Source organism: Bufo gargarizans, chromosome 5 (assembly GCF_014858855.1).
Source record: "Bufo gargarizans isolate SCDJY-AF-19 chromosome 5, ASM1485885v1, whole genome shotgun sequence".
In the NCBI taxonomy this organism is placed as follows: Eukaryota; Metazoa; Chordata; class Amphibia; order Anura; family Bufonidae; genus Bufo; species Bufo gargarizans.
In genome coordinates this window covers 448,744,603-448,762,830 of record NC_058084.1, presented here as the reverse complement: position 1 = coordinate 448,762,830, position 18,228 = coordinate 448,744,603, and the positions used below count along the sequence as shown (strand labels likewise).

Sequence of the window (18,228 nt, the reverse complement as noted above, 5' to 3'; positions counted from 1 at the left end):
TCAGGTGAACCACAGCTATGTGTCTATGATAGGGAGGTAGCTGGTGACAGATTCCCTTTAAGATATTTTAGATTACTGTAGACATCAGACCATTCCAGCTCTTACTGAATGAAGCCAGGGGTGGAACTACATTATCCGCATGCTCTTGGCTGCTGGTAACTAAAATGTCAGTCTGGTACTAATAATTCAAGCAGACATAGTAAAGATAGAAATGTACATGGTCCTATAAAAGAAACAACATATCAATGAGAAGCCGAATTCTACACTACACAAAAAGACATTGTGTCTAGCGCCATCTACTGTTAATTATGGTACGTGCAGTTCATCTTTTAGGGCTGTGATTGATTTCAAGTTTGGGGTTTTAGCTCCATTTATATAACACAAAAAAGGACTTGTAATTTCATGGTAAGTTGGACACTAAGGCCTGGCGCACATGGTCGCGTCATGGGTCTGCGTTGTACGGATCCTTAAAGGGTACGGCCACACGGTCAGGTTTCCCTTCGCATTTTTGGAAGCCAAAACCAGGAGTGAATTTTAAAAAAGAGTCGTATCTTTATACTTTCTCCCCTTTTATGATCCACTTCTGATTTTGGCTTCCAAAACTGCATCAGGAAACCTGACCGCGTGGACCTACCCTCATATGGAGCCTGAGCCCTGACTGTACATTTCTGTGCCTTGATACTAAGACAATCCGTGCTCCGGGCTGGTCTACAGGCAATGTCACAGCGTCTGCTTCATCGGTCCAGGATATCGCTCATGTTACCATGACTACTCTATCAGACTCTACGTGATGGGCTACGGGTGGCTTTATTTTAGGCGAGGAGGACATATAATGTGTTGGTTGGAAAATACAGTAAAACCTCTGCAAAAGACCAGCTCTTTGAGAAGACCACCCCTTCATCAAGACCAGATTCTCAGTTCCTGTACATTGGCCTCTTCTCTGAGAGGACCACTCTTCAAGAAGACCATTTTTCAATGCAATTTTGGAAGTTCTTATCAAAGAGGTTTCACTGTAAAAAACCTGCTATTATGGAAAAGGCTTGGATTGGGGAAATGGTTCAATGTTAATCTACTAAATCATCCATCCACCTATTAATCTACCCATTCATCTATCTACTCATCCATCCATCCACCTACCTACCTATCCATTCATCTATCCACTCATCCATCCACCTACCTACCTATCCATCCATCCACTCATCCAACTACTTATCCATCCATCCATCCACCTACCTACCTACGCATTCATCTATCCACTCATCCATCCACCTACCTACCTACCTATCCATCCATCCATCCATCCATCCACTCATCCAACTACTTATCCATCCATCCATCCATTCACCTATTAATCTACCTATTCATCTATCCACTTATCCATCCATCCACGTATCCATCCATCCCTTCATTCACCTAGTCATCCATCCACCTATTATTCTATCTATTGATCCATTCATCTGCCTATCTTTCCGCCTGTCCATCCACTTACCCAATCATCCACCTATCTATCCATCTGCTCATCCAACCTACCGCCTATTAATCCACCTAATTATCCATTCTATCTATCTATCTATCTATCTAGTTATCCATCCATCCACCTATCTTTCTGCCCATTCATCCACCTATTCATCCATCCACTCATCCAACCATCCACCTATTCATCCATCCACCTACCTACCTACCCATTCATCTATCCACTCATCCATCCACCTACCTACCTATCCATCCATCCATCCACTCATCCAACTACTTATCCATCCCTCCATTCACCTAGTCATCCATCCACCTATTATTCTATCTATTGATCCATTCATCTGCCTATCTTTCCGCCTGTCCATCCACTTACCCAATCATCCACCTATCTATCCATCTGCTTATCCAACCTACGCCTATTAATTCACCTATTTAATCTATCTATCTTTCTATCTATCTATCTATCTATCTATCCATCCACCTATCTTTCTGCCCATTCATCCACCTACCCAATTATCCACCTATTCATCCATCCATCCACCTACCCAACCATCCACCTATTCATCCATCCATCCACCTACCCAACAATCCACCTATTCATCCATCCATCCACTCATCCAACCATCCACCTATTCATCCATCCATCCACTCATCCAACCATCCACCTATTCATCCATCGACATTCTTATTTCCTTACCTGTTCTGGCAGCTACAAAACTACTGAAAACTTCTCATATAAAATAAAGCCTGCCTAGAGTGTAATAAAATGATTTCTGGAACCTGGAAAGGCGGGAGTGTAGCTATCAGGGCTGGTGGGACATGCCCCCAGAATGCTCTGTGACCCAAAACTATAGAAACCTACACAAACCACAAATCATATTCATTGGTTTTGTATTCTTAAGGCCTCATGTACTTGGTCGTAGTAAAGATCTGGGTTGTACTAAACCATAATATAGAGACTTCTATGGGGCCAGATTTGCACGAAGGCAGATGGAGGTATTTTTGTTACAGATTCCAAATTTGAATCTATGGAGAGGGACTCGGGAGTGGTGCTTCATAGAGGCAATATAGCCTGCAGCTGTGACCCATAGGGACCCTGTGTGCTGCTCGACATGGTCTGTGCACATAAAACATGTATGCGGACCCAAAGGGTGAATTCACACGCAGCAGATTTCTAGTAGAACTCTCTAAAACTGTCTCATTCGTCTGAATGGGTGTTGCAGAAATCCATTCAAATGTAAGGAACAGATTTTCGATTGCAGAAATCCTTGCAACAAATTTGCTGCGAGTGAATTCACTCTTAGGCCTCAGGCACATGACCATTGTGTGTTTTGCGGTTCCGCAAACCACGGATGGCGTCCGTGTGCGTTCCGCAGTTTGCGTAACGGCACGGACAGCCATTAATATAACTGCCTATTCTTGTCCTCCAAACGCGGACCACGGGACGGAGCAACGGATGCGGACAACACACAGAGTGCTGTCCGTATCTTTTGCGGCCCCATTAAAGATTTGGCGGCTCGGATGTGGACCAAAACAACAGCCGTGTGCATGAGGCCTTAGGCTACGATCACATGGCAAAAAACATATGCAGAAAAATCTGTGGCCGATCAGAAGAGAATCTGCCTGTGAGAACAGGTCATCCATGTATTTTATCCCATTTCTGGTCAATGGGAGGCGCTTTGCAAAACACCTGCGCAAAAACACATACCCAGAACAGGTGCCCTTTTTTGCTATGTGAACATAGTCATATACTAATCGTCCTGCAAATAGACATGGTATCACTTAGGTGAGGCAAATTCCATTGTTTGATGAAATACCCTAAGGCCAGTTTCCGATGGGTGTATTCACTGCGTTAACGGTTTTGTCTCATCTCAGCAATTAGCATTTATCATGTAGAGAAAGTGAATACAAGGCACTTACTAATGTATTGTGACTGTCCATATTGCTTACTTTGTTGGCTGGATTCATTTTTCGATCACATTATACACTGCTCGTTTCAAGGTTACGACCTTCCTGCAATCCAGCAGTGGTGGTCGTGCTTGCACACTATAGGAAAATGCGCCGGCCCCTCTCGTTATCGGGACTTTTAGAGAGCACATAGGCCAGTGCTTTTTCCTATAGTGTGCAAGCACGACCACTGCTGCTAGATTGCAGGGTGGTCATAACCATGGAAACGAGCAGTTATAATGTGATGGAAAAATGAATCCCACCAGCAAAAGAAGCAATATGGACAATCACAATACATTAGTAAGTGTTTTTTACATAATAAATGTTATTTGCTGAAGTGAAACAACCCCTTTAAAATAACCTCCATATGGGAACGTGAATTCTCGGAGTGAACTCTTCTCCTTTGACCAGATGACACGGCATTATGATAGAATGTGTATCGGCAGATAAGAACCATTTGGCACATCTAGTCTGCCCAATATACTGATGATATATAATGCTGTGTAGTGATGGGCGAACATCGGCCGGGACAGTTCGTGAATGCGCTTTCGCAGCGTGCCCCATTTACTTTAATGGCAGGCGAACCTGAAAAACCTTCAGGTCATATTTGCAGCCACCAAATACTTACTAGAAGTGCACAAATAGTCCCACAACATGGACAGTGACATACCAGAGGGGGATCAATGACAATTCCCACAAAAAATATGTATTTTACTCAGGGGCCATTTTTATGCGTCTTAAATGGAAACTCTCAAAAATGTGCCATGCTGGAGCCTAGAAAAAAATTATTTTAGGCCACGGGAGTACAGACCCCAAAAAATAGGCATTCACCTGACAGAAAAGAACTTGTGATGATGTGGCTGGAGGTATATTAGGCGGTCACTGGATAAAAAATTTACTGTAGGCCACTGGAGTAGAGACCCCAAAATTAGGCATTCACCTGACAGAAAAGGCCTTTTATGCCGCTGTATATACATAAGACAAGGACCATTCTTTGTTCTCGGTGGTGGTGGATATGTGTGGGCTGGCATGAGGAAATTCAATTACACGTGGTCGTCACAGGTGTTAAATTCCTCCGAGATCCATGCCTCATTCATTTCTAGAAAATGTGAGGTAGTCCACACTGTCGTGAGCTAAGTGAGTGCGCTTATCGGTCACAATCCCGCCTGCTGCGCTGAACGTCCTTTCGAACAGGACACTCGACGAGGGGCAAGCTAAGAGTTCCATGGCAAATTGTGCCAGCTCTGGCCACAGGTCAAGCCTGCACACCCAGTAGTCCAAGGGTTCCTCGCTTCTCAGAGCGTCCACATCGGCCGCTAACCCGATGTAGTCGGACACCTGATGAATGATCTCACATCCGAAGTGACCAACACATGTTCAAACCGCCCTCTTCTTGCATGCGCGGTAGGATTGGTACCCGCACCTGTTTCGCTGTCGGTGGAAATTCCTCTGCCAGCGCCTGCAACAGCAGAAAGCAGCATCTCTCGCAGCAAGGCCTGGAAATGCAGCATTCTGACAGCCTTCTGTGATGCTGGTAACATGTCCGCCATTTTGTGTTTGTACCGGGGGTCTAAGTACGTTGCCACCCAGTACTGGTCCTTGCCCTTTATGCTGCCCTTTATGCCCGGTCTCCTCCCCCCAGCCACGGACAACACCAGGGATCCCCAAAAAGTTTAAAGTCCCCCTCAAAGCCTACTCTTCTTGCTCCTCCTCCTCCCCCCAGCCACCATCTTCCTCTGACTCCTCTTCTGCTGACTTGTCTCAGATGGAGAAGCCCCCCTGGGAATTCATTCAGCATTGCGACTTCCTCATCTTCCTGTTCCTGCTTCTCGACGGCTCGATCAATGACATGACACAATGCACACTCCAGAAAGAAGGCGTAAGGTTGCGACTGACCAGTTTGGTGATCTCATCAAATGGCCGCAGGAGTCTGCATGTGTCGGGCATGAGCAGCCACTGGCGCGGTGAAAAAAAAACCAAGCTTTCCAGAACCTGTCCTGCCGCAGAGTTCGCATAGACAGTCGTTAACGGCACGTTGCTGCTGGAGCAGCCTATCGAGCATATACAAGGTGGAGTTCCAGCACGTCGGGCTGTCACAAATCAGACGTCTGACGGGCAGGTGGTGTCGCCGCTGAATGGAAGCAAGGCGAGCCATGGCCATGTAAGATCTTCTAAAATGACCAGAGATTTTCTTTGCCTGCCGCAAGATGTCCTGGACCCCGGGGTATTTGGCAACGAATCGCTGCACAGCTAAGTTCAGGACGTGTGCCATGCACGGCACGTGTGTCATTTTTCAGAGCACTCAGCAGATTGGCACCGTTGTCGCACACCACTTTACTAACTATCAAATTGAGCGGGGTTAGCCACTGATCGGCCTGTGACCGCAGAGCTGAAAGCAGTGCAGGACCGGTGTGGCTCTTGGCTTCCAGAGACAACAGCTGCAGCACAGCCTGGCAACGTCTCACCTGGGACGTCGAATAGGTTCTGGGAAGCTTGGAGGGGTGCAGCCGAAGAGGTGGTAGCAGTGGAAAAGGAGGACTCAGCCGAGGAGGAGACGGAGGATGGAGTAGGAGGAGAAGAAGAGGCAGGCCTGCATGCAATCCGTGGCGGTAACACCAAATCTACACGGGTGCCACAGGTTGCATGCTTGACAGACGTCAGAAGGTTCACCCAGTGGGCAGTAAAAGTTATGTACCTTCCCTGCCCGTGTTTGCTAGACCACGTGTCTGTGGTCAGATGTATCTCGAAACCGACACTGTGTGCCAGAGATATATTCACTTGCCTCTGAACGTGGCCATATAGCTCTGGGATGCCCTTCTGGGAGAAATATTTCCTTCTGGGACCTTCCATTGTGGTGTGCCAATGGCAACAAATTTTCTAAAGGCCTCCGAGTCCACCAGTTTATATGGCAGTAGTTTGCGGGCTAGCAGTTCCGACAAGCCAGCAGTCAGCCATTGGGCAAGAGGGTTATTCGGCGTCATCAACTTTTTACGCTCGAACAATTGGGGCACGGAAGCCTGCCTTCTGACAGATGAACGCAACGATGGCACGGTGGAAGGTGGAGTGGAGGACAAATGGGAAGAGTGTGGCTTTGTGGGTTCTGACGGCGTTGCTCCCACTGGGCTCGGTTAAAGCGGTTGTTCCTAGGTGAGTGTTGTGCTTACCGTGACTTATGCGTTGACAGCACAGGCTGCAGATGGCAACACTATTGTCAGCAGCTGACACATTAAAAAAAGATCACACTGCGGAGCCATGTGCCAGCGTCCTGGGAGTGCCAGAAGTGATTGTGCAAGGTGGATGGCTCGCTCTAGATACATTTGCGGTATGCTTTTTGTCTCCTGTGCCCTGCGAGCTCTGCCTGCTTCTTCTTCCTCTATGCTTCTCTGTCTCTCCCTCTGAACTCCCCTCCTCTTCCTCTCTTGTGGGCACCCACGTGACATCATCATCGTCACCTTCACCACCACTGACATTTGAGATCTCGGAGTAGGCAGCAACAGCGGGGACCTCCCTCCTTGGGCTGATCTGGGTACTATCGTCAGACTGCTGGGTGGCGGCCGTTGCTACCTCCTCTTCCTCATCCGATGTCAAGAACGGCTGCGCATCGGTAAGGTCTGGGAATGGATGGGAAAATAATTCCTCTAATTCGAGTGGAGGGGCTATGGTGGTGGTTGTGGTGGTGTATTTGGGGGTGCACACAGCAGAGAGTGAAGAGGGTGCAGATACAGAGGATGAGGAGGGTGCAGAAGCAGAAGGGTGAGTGAGCCACTTAACCAACTCTGGTGCGCCCTTTGAAGTAATCGCACACGCCTTCTCCAACTTCGCACTTAGGCTCTGGCCTGGTGCACCTGCCCGACCTCTACCACCCCTGCGAAACGACCTGCCTCTTCCTCTGCCTGTCATTTCAAAATAACCCTGTGCCTAAGTCCATAGAGAAGAACAGTATTTGTGGAAGCGGGTACATCACAGGCCTCAATCAGTATTTTGTGGAAGCAGGTATATCAAACCCGTTAATCAGTATTTTGTGGAAGCAGGTATATCAAACCCCTTAATCAGTATTTTGTGGAAGCAGGTATATCAAACCCCTTAATCAGTATTTTGTGGAAGCAGGTATATCGCAGCCCTCAATTAAATATTTGGTGGAAGCAGGTATAATAAACAGCTTAATCAGTATTTTGTAGAAGGTATATTGTACCCCTCAATCAATATTTGGTGGAAGCAGGTATATCGAACCCCTTAATCAGTATTTTGTGGAAGCAGGTATATCACCCCCCCCCCTCAATTTTTTTTTGCCACAACAGTAATATCACACCACCCTGATTATTTGGGGCAACAGGTATATCACACCAGTTGCAAATAGTTGTTCCAATAGAGCTTGTCCCTCTATATAGCTGCGGTATAGCAGCAGAACCGCACACAACTGCTGCAGAATACAAATGTACTATAATATACTTTCTATGTTAGAAAGTACATTATAAGTATATCACACCCCTCAGTATATCACACCTATCAATAGCACACATATACCAGTCCTTAAAAGGACTTTTGGTGTCCCTAACGTTTGGTGTCCCTAACAGAATGTCCCTGGCTCCATAAAGCAACCTCTCCCTACACTGGAAAAACACAGAATGTAAAATGGCTGCCAGATCGGGTTCTTTGATAGGGTGGGGGTGTGTCCATGTGCTAAAACGTCTCAATTGGCTGTCCTGTCCCACCTGATGGATGTGTCATGGGTCAAAGATTGGTGCAGTGCAAAAGAATATGGCGCCGACGGACATCGCCATATGTTCGCATGTTCGTCGAACTGCGAACGCGAAAAAATTGGCCGCAAAATGACCGCCGGGCGAACCGCAAGGCCATCTCTAATGCTGTGTCTCTGCCCAACCTTTACTGTAATGATTTGTACTGACATAATGGCGTGTGTTGTCTGGTCAAAGGAGCAGTGTTCACTATGGGAATTCATGCCCCCACACGGAGTGTATTTCAAGCAGTGAACACCCTCATTTGAAACGACCTTATCCTCTGGCTTATATATCATTTTTGCAGTAAATTTATTTCTGGACCCTGCAGTTGTAAGGAGACATTTCATATAAACTGATGCAGAATATCAAACTGCACCTAGTCACAATTTGCAGCATACTTTATCTATGAATTTTCATGGTGCCAGAAATTCATTGCCATGATTGTATATACCCTAACAAACCGCTTCTCAGCAAGTACAACAAAAAGGTGGTATCAACAACATGGCAGTGCCAATGCAGTGTATACATGTGTTCAGCCTATGTCAGAAGCCTAGACCTATCCAGCGACTGGGGAATGCATTCTGTATGCTGACAAATGTTTAATTTATGACTGGTGTCATATTTTAAAGGGATTGTCTGAGATTTTGATATCGAAGGCCTATCCTGAGGAAGGTGTGGGTCCGACACCCATCACCCCCATGGATCAGATGTTTAAAGAGGCCACTGCTCTCCAGTTGCTGCGGCCTCCTTATAGCTTACGAAGCACAAAGCCGTTCGTTGTATAGTGGCTGGGCTTGGTACTGCAGCTCAGCTCTATTCACTCCATTGGGACTGAGCTGCGCCTAGGCTTGCCGCGGCTTATTCAAACAGGTAATCGGAGAGGGTGCCAGAAGGTAGATCCCCACTGATCAGATACTGATGATCCAGAGGATAGGCTATCAATATCAAAATCTCTGACGACCCCTTTAAAGTGTCACTGCCATGAGATGGTAACTCCTTAAAGAGGGTTCTTTAAAGTGACGACCTGTCCTGAAGATAGGCCATCAGTACTAGATTGGTGAAAGTCTGACTCTCGACACCATGCTGATCAGCTGTTTGAAGGGGTGGGTGCCAGCTCCTCTTTATTGTATAAATAAAGGGGGTTGCCAAAATATTTTAATGGATGGATAGGTCATCAGTATCTGATCAGTGGGGGTCCGACCCCCCCCCCCCCGCCGATCAGCTGTTTGAGAAGACACCGGCGCTCGCAGTAGCACTGCAGCTTTCTCGCAGACATGTGATGTCACGTTCATCAGTCACATGGTCTAGACCAGGGATGTCAAACTCGTGGCCCTCCAGCTGTTGCAAAACTACAACTCCCATCATGCCTGGGCATACTACAGCTATCAGGGAATGATGGGAGTTGTAGTTTTGCAACATCTGGAGGGCCATGAGTTTGACATCCATGGTCTAGACGCAGCTTAGCCCTATTAAAGTAAATAGGGCTGAGCTGCGATACCAGACACAGCCGTCAAATGAACGGAGCTGTGCTTGGTGAGCAGGGAGAAGGCCACAGTGCTACTGCAAGCGCCGGTGCCTGGCAGGGCTTGTGTGTGTCTGACCCCTACTGATCAGTAAAAACTCTGAAAACTCTTCTAAAGAACTGTAAAAAGCCTTTTAAAACAGACATCTTTTTCATGCCTAGAGGCAATAAGGACAATAGGCAAAGAGCAGATCAGAGTTTGGAGTGGTCTTTTTTTTTTTACTTCTGCAGTCCCATGTCACTCCCTGACCCTCCTACAATTATGAAAGCAGTACTATTAACAGTAAAAATAAACTGATTGCCAACAGGTTGTCTACTGACCTAAATGATCATAGGCAGCTGACCTATATGCTCAAAACCAGCATGTAAAGTGGCACATTTAAAATCCATTGTACCATTTATAGCCAGAGGTATTTTTTTAAATGTTGAGTAATTCAATATATTACATTATTTATCCAAAGTTACAACCTGTATTGTAGTCTAGAAGTGCATTATGATTTTGCTGGCTTCAGAGCTGTATTCTTCCAGCATTCAGGATCAAGCATGTACTTCTTCAGCACCAAAACCCTTCTATTTAAAAACAGTCTTCCATACTTTCAAAAAATACAATACATTCCGGGCGTTTGACGTGTTTCGAGCCTCAACAAAGGGCCCTTAATCATAACATTAAGATCGCAACATCTCCTAGTCATAAGGTCTCCTAGGAAAAGGTAAATCTTACTATGGTCAGTCTGACGTGGCCTCCTAATCTGATTATCAGCCATGTATAGGGGCATGTTGACTGCTGTCGACATCGTTCAAAATAGATTGCCAACATGGATTTGATGCTGGTGGTGCTGATCCTGCAGTGGCGGCTTTAGGTAAAGACAAATGTCTCACAGGCATTCAGAAAGACATCTAGTCAACTGTGTAAATTGGACACAGGGAGGAGGGGGATGCAGCTGCAGGGAAGAGGTACCCAGGTGTTTGGATAAGGGTTAATAAGGATGTACGGTACATGCCTGTGTGTGTTTCTAACATGCTGGCGCCCTCTGCTGGAGATGTGCAGATGTACTGTAAGTCTTTCATAGACATTAGATTTTGGTCAACTGCAAAACTTTAAGAAAACATTAAGTAGGAGGATAAATGTCTTCGCTATGCCCCACAGAACTGTACTATGTGTTGTGTTTAAATGAGTATTATTATAGTTATACACGAGTAACTTATGTTTCATTCTTTTTTTATTGGCAGCGGAAGTTCAGAGTGAAATAGAGCGAATCTTTGAATTAGCAAGGACGTTGCAGCTCGTAGTATTAGATGCCGACACCATAAACCATCCAACGCAGCTTAGCAAAACCTCCCTAGCTCCCATCATAGTTTATGTCAAGATTTCTTCTCCAAAGGTAAGTCCATAACTTTTAAAAAATGAGGCGTCAGAAGCTGTTAATTTCCTGAATAGTGAGCACTGTGAGGGGGCAAGCTGCCTGCCCATATATACAACCAGAACATTGCAGCAACAGAAAAGCCATATAGTATTCGGGCATATAGTATTAAGCAGCATTCCGGGCTAGGGCATTAAAGGTTGTTGTCTACATCCTTTTTGAGCTAGCACATTAAAAGAGTTAATGTCTGTATCCCTGGTGGTCTAGATAAGTGAAGACTTAGTCTGTGTGACTAGTGATCTTTTTTAGTAAAGGTGTTAGTGTCAGCATCATTGGGGATCTAGAAACATAGAATGTGTCGGCAGATGAGAACCATTTGGCCCATCTAGTCTGCCCAATATACTGAATACTATGAATAGCCCCTGGCCCTATCTTATATGAAGGATGGCCTTATGCCTATCCCATGCATGCTTAAACTCCTCCACTGTATTTGCAGCTACCACTTCTGCAGGAAGGCTATTCCATGCATCCACTACTCTGTCAGTAAAGTAATACTTCCTGATATTACTTTTAAACCTTTGCCCCTCTAATTTAAAACTATGTCCTCTTGTAGCAGTTTTTCTTCTTTTAAATATTCTCTCCTCTTTTACCTTGTTGATTCCCTTTATGTATTTTAAAGTTTCTATCATATCCCCTCTGTCTCGTCTTTCTTCCAAGCTGTACATGTTAAGGTCATTTAATCTTTCCTGGTAAGTTTTATCCTGCAATCCATGTACCAGTTTAGTAGCTCTTCTCTGAACTCTCTCCAAAGTATCGATATCCTTCTGGAGATATGGTCTCCAGTACTGCGCACAATACTCCAAATGAGGTCTCACTAGTGCAGTGTTTCCCAACCAGTGTGCCTCCAGCTGTTGCAAAACTACAACTCCCAGCATGCCCGCACAGCCAAAGGCTGTCCAGGCATGCTGGGAGTTGTAGTTTTGCAACAGCTGGAGGCACACTGGTTGGGAAACACTGCACTAGTGCTCTGTAGAGCGGCATGAGCACCTCCCTCTGTCTACTGGTAATGCCTCTCCCTATACACCCAAGCATTCTGCTAGCATTTCCTGCTGCTCTATGACATTGTCTGCCTACCTTTAAGTCTTCTGAAATAATGACCCCTAAATCCCTCTCCTCAGATACTGAGGTTCGGACTGTATCACCGATTTTATATTCTGCTCTTGGGTTTTTACGCCCCAGGTGCATTATCTTGCACTTATCAACATTAAATTTTAGTTGCCAGATTTTTTACCATTCCTCTAGTTTTCCTAAATCCTTTTCCATTTGGTATATCCCTCCAGGAACATAAACCCTGTTACAAATCTTTGTGTCATCAGCAAAAAGACACACCTTACCATCGAGGCCTTCTGCAATTTCGCTGATAAAGATATTAAACAATATGGGTCCCAGAACAGATCCCTGAGGTACCCCACTGGTAACAAGACCTTGGTCTGAATATACTCCATTGACTACAACCCTATGTTGTCTGTCCCTCAGCCACTTGCCTAATACATTCAGCAATATGAGAGTCCAAGCACAAAGACTGCAATTTATTGATCAGCCTTCTATGTGGGACAGTATCAAAAGCCTTACTAAAGTCTAGATAAGCGATGTCTACTGCACCTCAGCCATCTGTTTAGTCACCCAATAAAAAAAATCTATGAGATTAGTTTGACATGATCTCCCTGAAGTAAACCCATGCTGTTTTTCATCTTTCAATCCATGGGATTTTAGATGTTCCACAATCCTCTCCTTAAGTATGGTTTCCATTAATTTCCCCACTATTGATGTCAGGCTTACTGGCCTATAGTTGCCTGATTCCTCCCTACTACCGTTCTTGTGAATCGGCACAACATTTTTTAATTTCCAATCTTCTGGGACGACTCCTGTTACCAGTGATTGGTTAAATAAATCTGTTAATGGTTTTGCTAGTACACCGCTAAGCTCTTTTAATAGCTTTGGGTGTATCCCATCAGGCCCCTGTGACTTATTTGTATTAATTTTAGACAGCTGACTTAAAACCTCTTCCTCTGTAAAGACACATGCATCAAAAGATTCATTAGTCTTCCTTCCTAACTGAGGTCCTTCTCCTAACAGAAGTATTCATTGAGGCAGTCAGCTAGTTCTTTATCTTCTTCCATATACCTTCCTTCATTTTTAATTTGGTAATTCCTTGTTTTAATTTCCTTTTTTATACATTTATGTATCTGAAGAATGTCTTATCACCTTTTTTCACTGACTGAGCTAATTTCTCTTCTGCCTGTGCTTTAGAAGCTCTTATAACTTGCTTGGCCTCTCTGTGCCTAAATTTCCCTGTCATCGTCTTTTTTTATTTATAATTACTAAATGCTACCGTATCTTTTTGTTTTTATTGATTTTGGCCACTTCTGCTGAGTACCACAGTGGTCTCTTGCTTTTTTTGCTTTTACTGACAAGCCTAATGCAATTATCTGTTGCCTTAAATAGTGCCACTTTTAAGTAGTCCCATTTTTCCTGGACATGATTGAAACTGTTCCAGTCTGATAGGAACTCGTATACCACTAATCTAAATTTAGAAAAGTCAGTTTTTCTAAAATCTAAAACTTTTGTTTTTGTTTGGTGTGACTTAGTCATTGTACTTATAGTAAACCACACTGACTGGTGATCACTAGATCCCAATCTTTCCCCTACAGTAATATCAGATACCAAATTCCTAATTATGAATACTAAATCTAAAATGGCCTCCTTCCGGGTTGGCTCCTAAACTACTTGCTGTAGAGATAATCCCAGTAGGGAATTTAGAATATCTGTACTCCTGGCAGAACTAGCTATTTTGGTTTTCCAGTTTACATCAGGAAGATTGAAGTCTCCCATAATGATAACTTCCCCTTTCAATGTCATTTTAGCTATTTCCTTAACTTGTAGATCATCTAAATCTTTGACTTGGCCAGGTGGTCTATATATCACACCTACACGAGTTACCTTATGATTATCAAGCTGCAACGTAACCCAAACTGACTCTAAATTGGTCTCGCTAACTTGTATTAAATTAGATTTTATGCTATCTTTCACATACAGGGCCACCCTCCCCCTTTTTTTGCCTTCTCTGTTTTTCCTATATAGAGAGAACCCTAGTATTGTTATATCCCAGTCATTACTCCCATTGAACCATGTCTCAGTAACAGTAACAGCCACTAAATCTATATTCTCAGATGCCATTATAGACTCAAGTTCATTGATCTTATTCCCTAAACTGCGAGCATTTGTAGACAAGACTCTGAGCTTGTCATTTCTTAACCTATGTGCTACTGGCATTGTAGAGGAGACTCCCCATCATATAGTGGGAACTGTTACTAGGCCAGACTACAGTAAAGGGAGCAGGCCACAACCTACAGCCTCCCTAATCCTGACCCTGATCTCCTGACCGCATGAGCAAACCTTGAAGGTGGGAAGGCTCATGCACTGGAACCTGGATCCTGCTGACCCTGTCAGTCTCTGGCATAGGGGTCAGGAATAGGAGACAACCGGTTCCTCAGGGAATCAGACGAACCGGAGTCTCCAGCTGCCTAGTAACAGGTGGAGGGAAAAGACCATATGCATCAACTGAATGGCAGGTAAGTACACAGTGTAACAACAGAACACTAGCAACAACTAACACTTACCTGCCACAGAAGAGATGGAAAGACGTCACCAAACATCTAACTGGACCTCCATTAGAACACCAGATGCACGGAAGCTCCAGGCAGTGCTGCATACAGGCTTATAGTTCCCCCTCTGGGAAACCAGCCCCCTCGCAGAGGTACAACACACACAGGGAAAACGTCTTGCACACATGCAGGGACAAACACCAACAACAGCCCAGACATGTAACAACAAACAAAACTTACAACAAACCCTGAACATAAACCCACACCAAACATACAAGTGAGGTTGGGTACATAGAGGATACAAGGGAGAAACTGGGAAGACCTTGATGACCATAAGGGTGGCCCTAACTGGACAGATGGTAAAGCCAGGAGCAGTGAACCACCAGCACACACCAAGCCTTAGGGAACACTGAGCTACAGGCTTCCAGCAGAAGCTAAATAGCCCAAAGTGACCACACCCAATCATTGGGTTAACCTTTCAGCACCAGACAGGGGAAGGCTACAACTTAAAGGGGAAGTGCATACACCAGCCACTACATTACCACAGGCAACAGCATGCGTGGCAACCATGTCACTGCGCACACAGCCAAAGCCGAGACACTGCCACCACATGCCATAACAGCAACATGTTGCCACCGGCAACCGCAAGCATGGCACCAGTGTCACGGCGCATACAGCAAAGGCCGTGACACTGGGGCAGTGAAGGGGTAATTTCAAAGGATCCCTGGTAGCCTAGGGCTGTTAATGTCTGTATGCCTTGTAGTCTTGAGTAGTGTTGAGCGAATCGAAGTTCACAAAGTGGACTTCGATACGAATTTCAGGAAAAATTTGATTCGCCACAAAGCTGAATTTCCTTGTGTTTCGTTGTGTGAATCAATTTCCCTGAAAAGACGGTAAAAAAATCATACTTACCTTATCCGTTTGAGCGCAAAGAGCCGGCTGCTGAAATCTTGTTTGAAGATCCCGCGCAAAATAATGTATGACATCACCATGGGACGAGCAAGATTTCACTCTGGATATTCAATCAAGATGGCGGTGGCTGGCTCTTCACAATCACATGGATGAGGTAAGTATGATTTTATTTTATTATTTTACGCTTTAACCACTACAGGACCGCTGCACGCAGGATTGCGTCTTTGCGGCGGCCCTTTTATTCCTCCTGGATGTGCCAGGGCGTCATCTCGCGAGACGTGAGATTTCCTGTGAACGCGCGCACACAGGTGCGCGCGTTTACAGGAACTGCAGGTAAACTAGCTGATCTACAGCCTGCCAGCGGCGATTGTTCGCTGGCAGGCTGTAGATGCGATTTTTTTAACCCCTAAAAGGTATAGTAGACGCTGTTTTGATAACAGCGTCTAATATACCTGCTACCTGCTCCTCTGGTGGTCCCTTTTGCTTGGATCGACCACCAGAGGACACAGGTAGCTCAGTAAAGTAGCACCAAACACCACTACACTACACTGCCCCCCTGTCAATTATTAACCCCTTATTAACCCCCTGATCACCCCATATATACTCTCTGATCACCCCCCTGTCATTGATCACCCCCCTGGAAGGCTCCATTCAGATGTCCGTATGTGTTTTGTGGATCTGCGGTGTCAGTGTTTTGCATATCCACAGATCCGCAAAACACATACAGACGTCTGAATGGAGCCTTACAGGGGGGTGATCAATGACAGGGGGGTGATCACCCCATATAGACTCCCTGATCACCCCCCTGTCATTGATCACCCCCCTGTAAGGCTCCGTTCAGACGTCCGTATGTGTTTTACGGATCCACAGATCCATGGATCGGATCCGCAAAACACATACGGACGTCTGAATGGAGCCTTACAGGGAGTGATCAATGACAGGGGGGTGATCAGGGAGTCTATATGGGGTGATCACCCCCCTGTCATTTATCACCCCCCTGTAAGGCTCCATTCAGACGTCCGTATGTGTTTTGCGGATCCGTGGATCCGCAAAACACGGACACCGCAGATCCGCAAAACACGGACACCGCGGATCCACAAAACACAGACACTGCGGATCTGCAAAACACAGACACCGGCAATGTGCTTTCCGAATTTTGCGGATCCGCACATTGCCAGAACTATATAGAAAAAGCCTTTTCTTGTCCGCAAAAGGCTCTACAAAAAACGCAGTGTTCGCCCGATCAGGCCTGATCTTGTGCGCACACTTGCGTTTCTGCCCGCCCCACCGCAGTGACAGAAATATATTTTTTTCTGATCACTGCAAAAACCGCCTGCGGAGTAAAAAAACATATTTGAGGGCAGGCGAGTCATAGAAGATTTTTATTTTTTTGTTTTTTTTTCTTACAAAGTCTCATTTTCCACTAACTTGTGACAAAAAATAGAATCTCACATGAACTCACCATACCCCTCACGGAATCCAAATGCGTAAAATTTTTAGACATTTATATTCCAGACTTCATCTCCAGCTTAAGGGCAGTTAAATACCCCACATGTTGACCCCATTTCGGAAAGAAGACAACCCTAAGGTATTCGCTGGGGGGCATAATGCGATCCATGAAAGATTGAACGGTTTGGGCCAACAAGTTAGCGGAAAAGGGAGACTTGTTGAGAAAAAACAAAAAAAAATCAGTTCCCGCTAACTTAGTGCCAAAAAAAAAAAAACTTCTATGACTACTCGCCATGCCGACTCACAGGAATACCTTGGGGTGTCGTCTTTCTAAAATGGGTCACAGGTGGGGTATTTATACTGCCCTGGCATTTTAGGGGACCTAAAGCGTGAGAAGAAGTCTGGAATCCAAATGTCTAGAAATGCCCTCCTAAAAGGAATGTGGGCCCTTTTGCACACCTAGGCTGCAAAAAAGTGTCACACATGTGGTATCGCCGTACTCAGGAGAAGTTAGGCAATGTGTTTTGGGGTGTCTTTTTACATATACCCATGCTGGGTGAGAGAAATATCTCTCTATAATGACAACCTTGTATTAAAAAAAATTCTTTTAGAGAGATATTTCTCTCACCCAGCATGGGTATATGTAAAAAGACACCCCAAAACACATTGCCCTACTTCTTCTGAGTACAGGCGATACCACATGTGTGACACTTTTTTGCAGCCTAAGTGGGCAAAGGGGCACAAATTCTAAAGAGCACCTTTAGGATTTCACAGGACATTTTTTACACATTTGGATTTCAAACTACTTCTCACGCTTTAGGGCCCCTAAAATGCCAGGGCAGTATAACTACCCCACAAGTGACCCCATTTTGGAAAGAAGACACCCCAAGGTATTTCGTGAGGGGCATAGTGAGTTCATGGAAGTTTTTATTTTTTGTCACAAGTTAGTGGAATATGAGACTTTGTAAGAAAAAAAAAAAATCATCATTTTCCACTAACTTGTGACAAAAAATAAAAAGTTCTATGAACTCACTATGCCCATCAGCGAATACCTTAGGGTGTCTACTTTCCGAAATGGGGTCATTTGTGGGGGTTTTCTACTGTCTGGGCATTGTAGAACCTCAGGAAACATGACAGGTGCTCAGAAAGTCAGAGCTGCT

At 45.1% G+C, this 18,228-nt stretch overlaps 1 protein-coding gene across 3 annotated transcripts in view; it reads left to right on the top strand.

Annotated features, from left to right (window-relative positions):
* Positions 1–18,228, top strand: part of CACNB2 (calcium voltage-gated channel auxiliary subunit beta 2) — a 315,627-nt gene that overhangs the window by 284,604 nt on the left and 12,795 nt on the right. For all 3 annotated transcript variants that reach the window (XM_044293750.1, XM_044293752.1, XM_044293751.1), the window contains one exon: positions 10,912–11,063. In XM_044293750.1, coding sequence (XP_044149685.1) covers positions 10,912–11,063 — 152 coding nt within the window. The remainder of the gene's footprint in view (positions 1–10,911; positions 11,064–18,228) is intronic.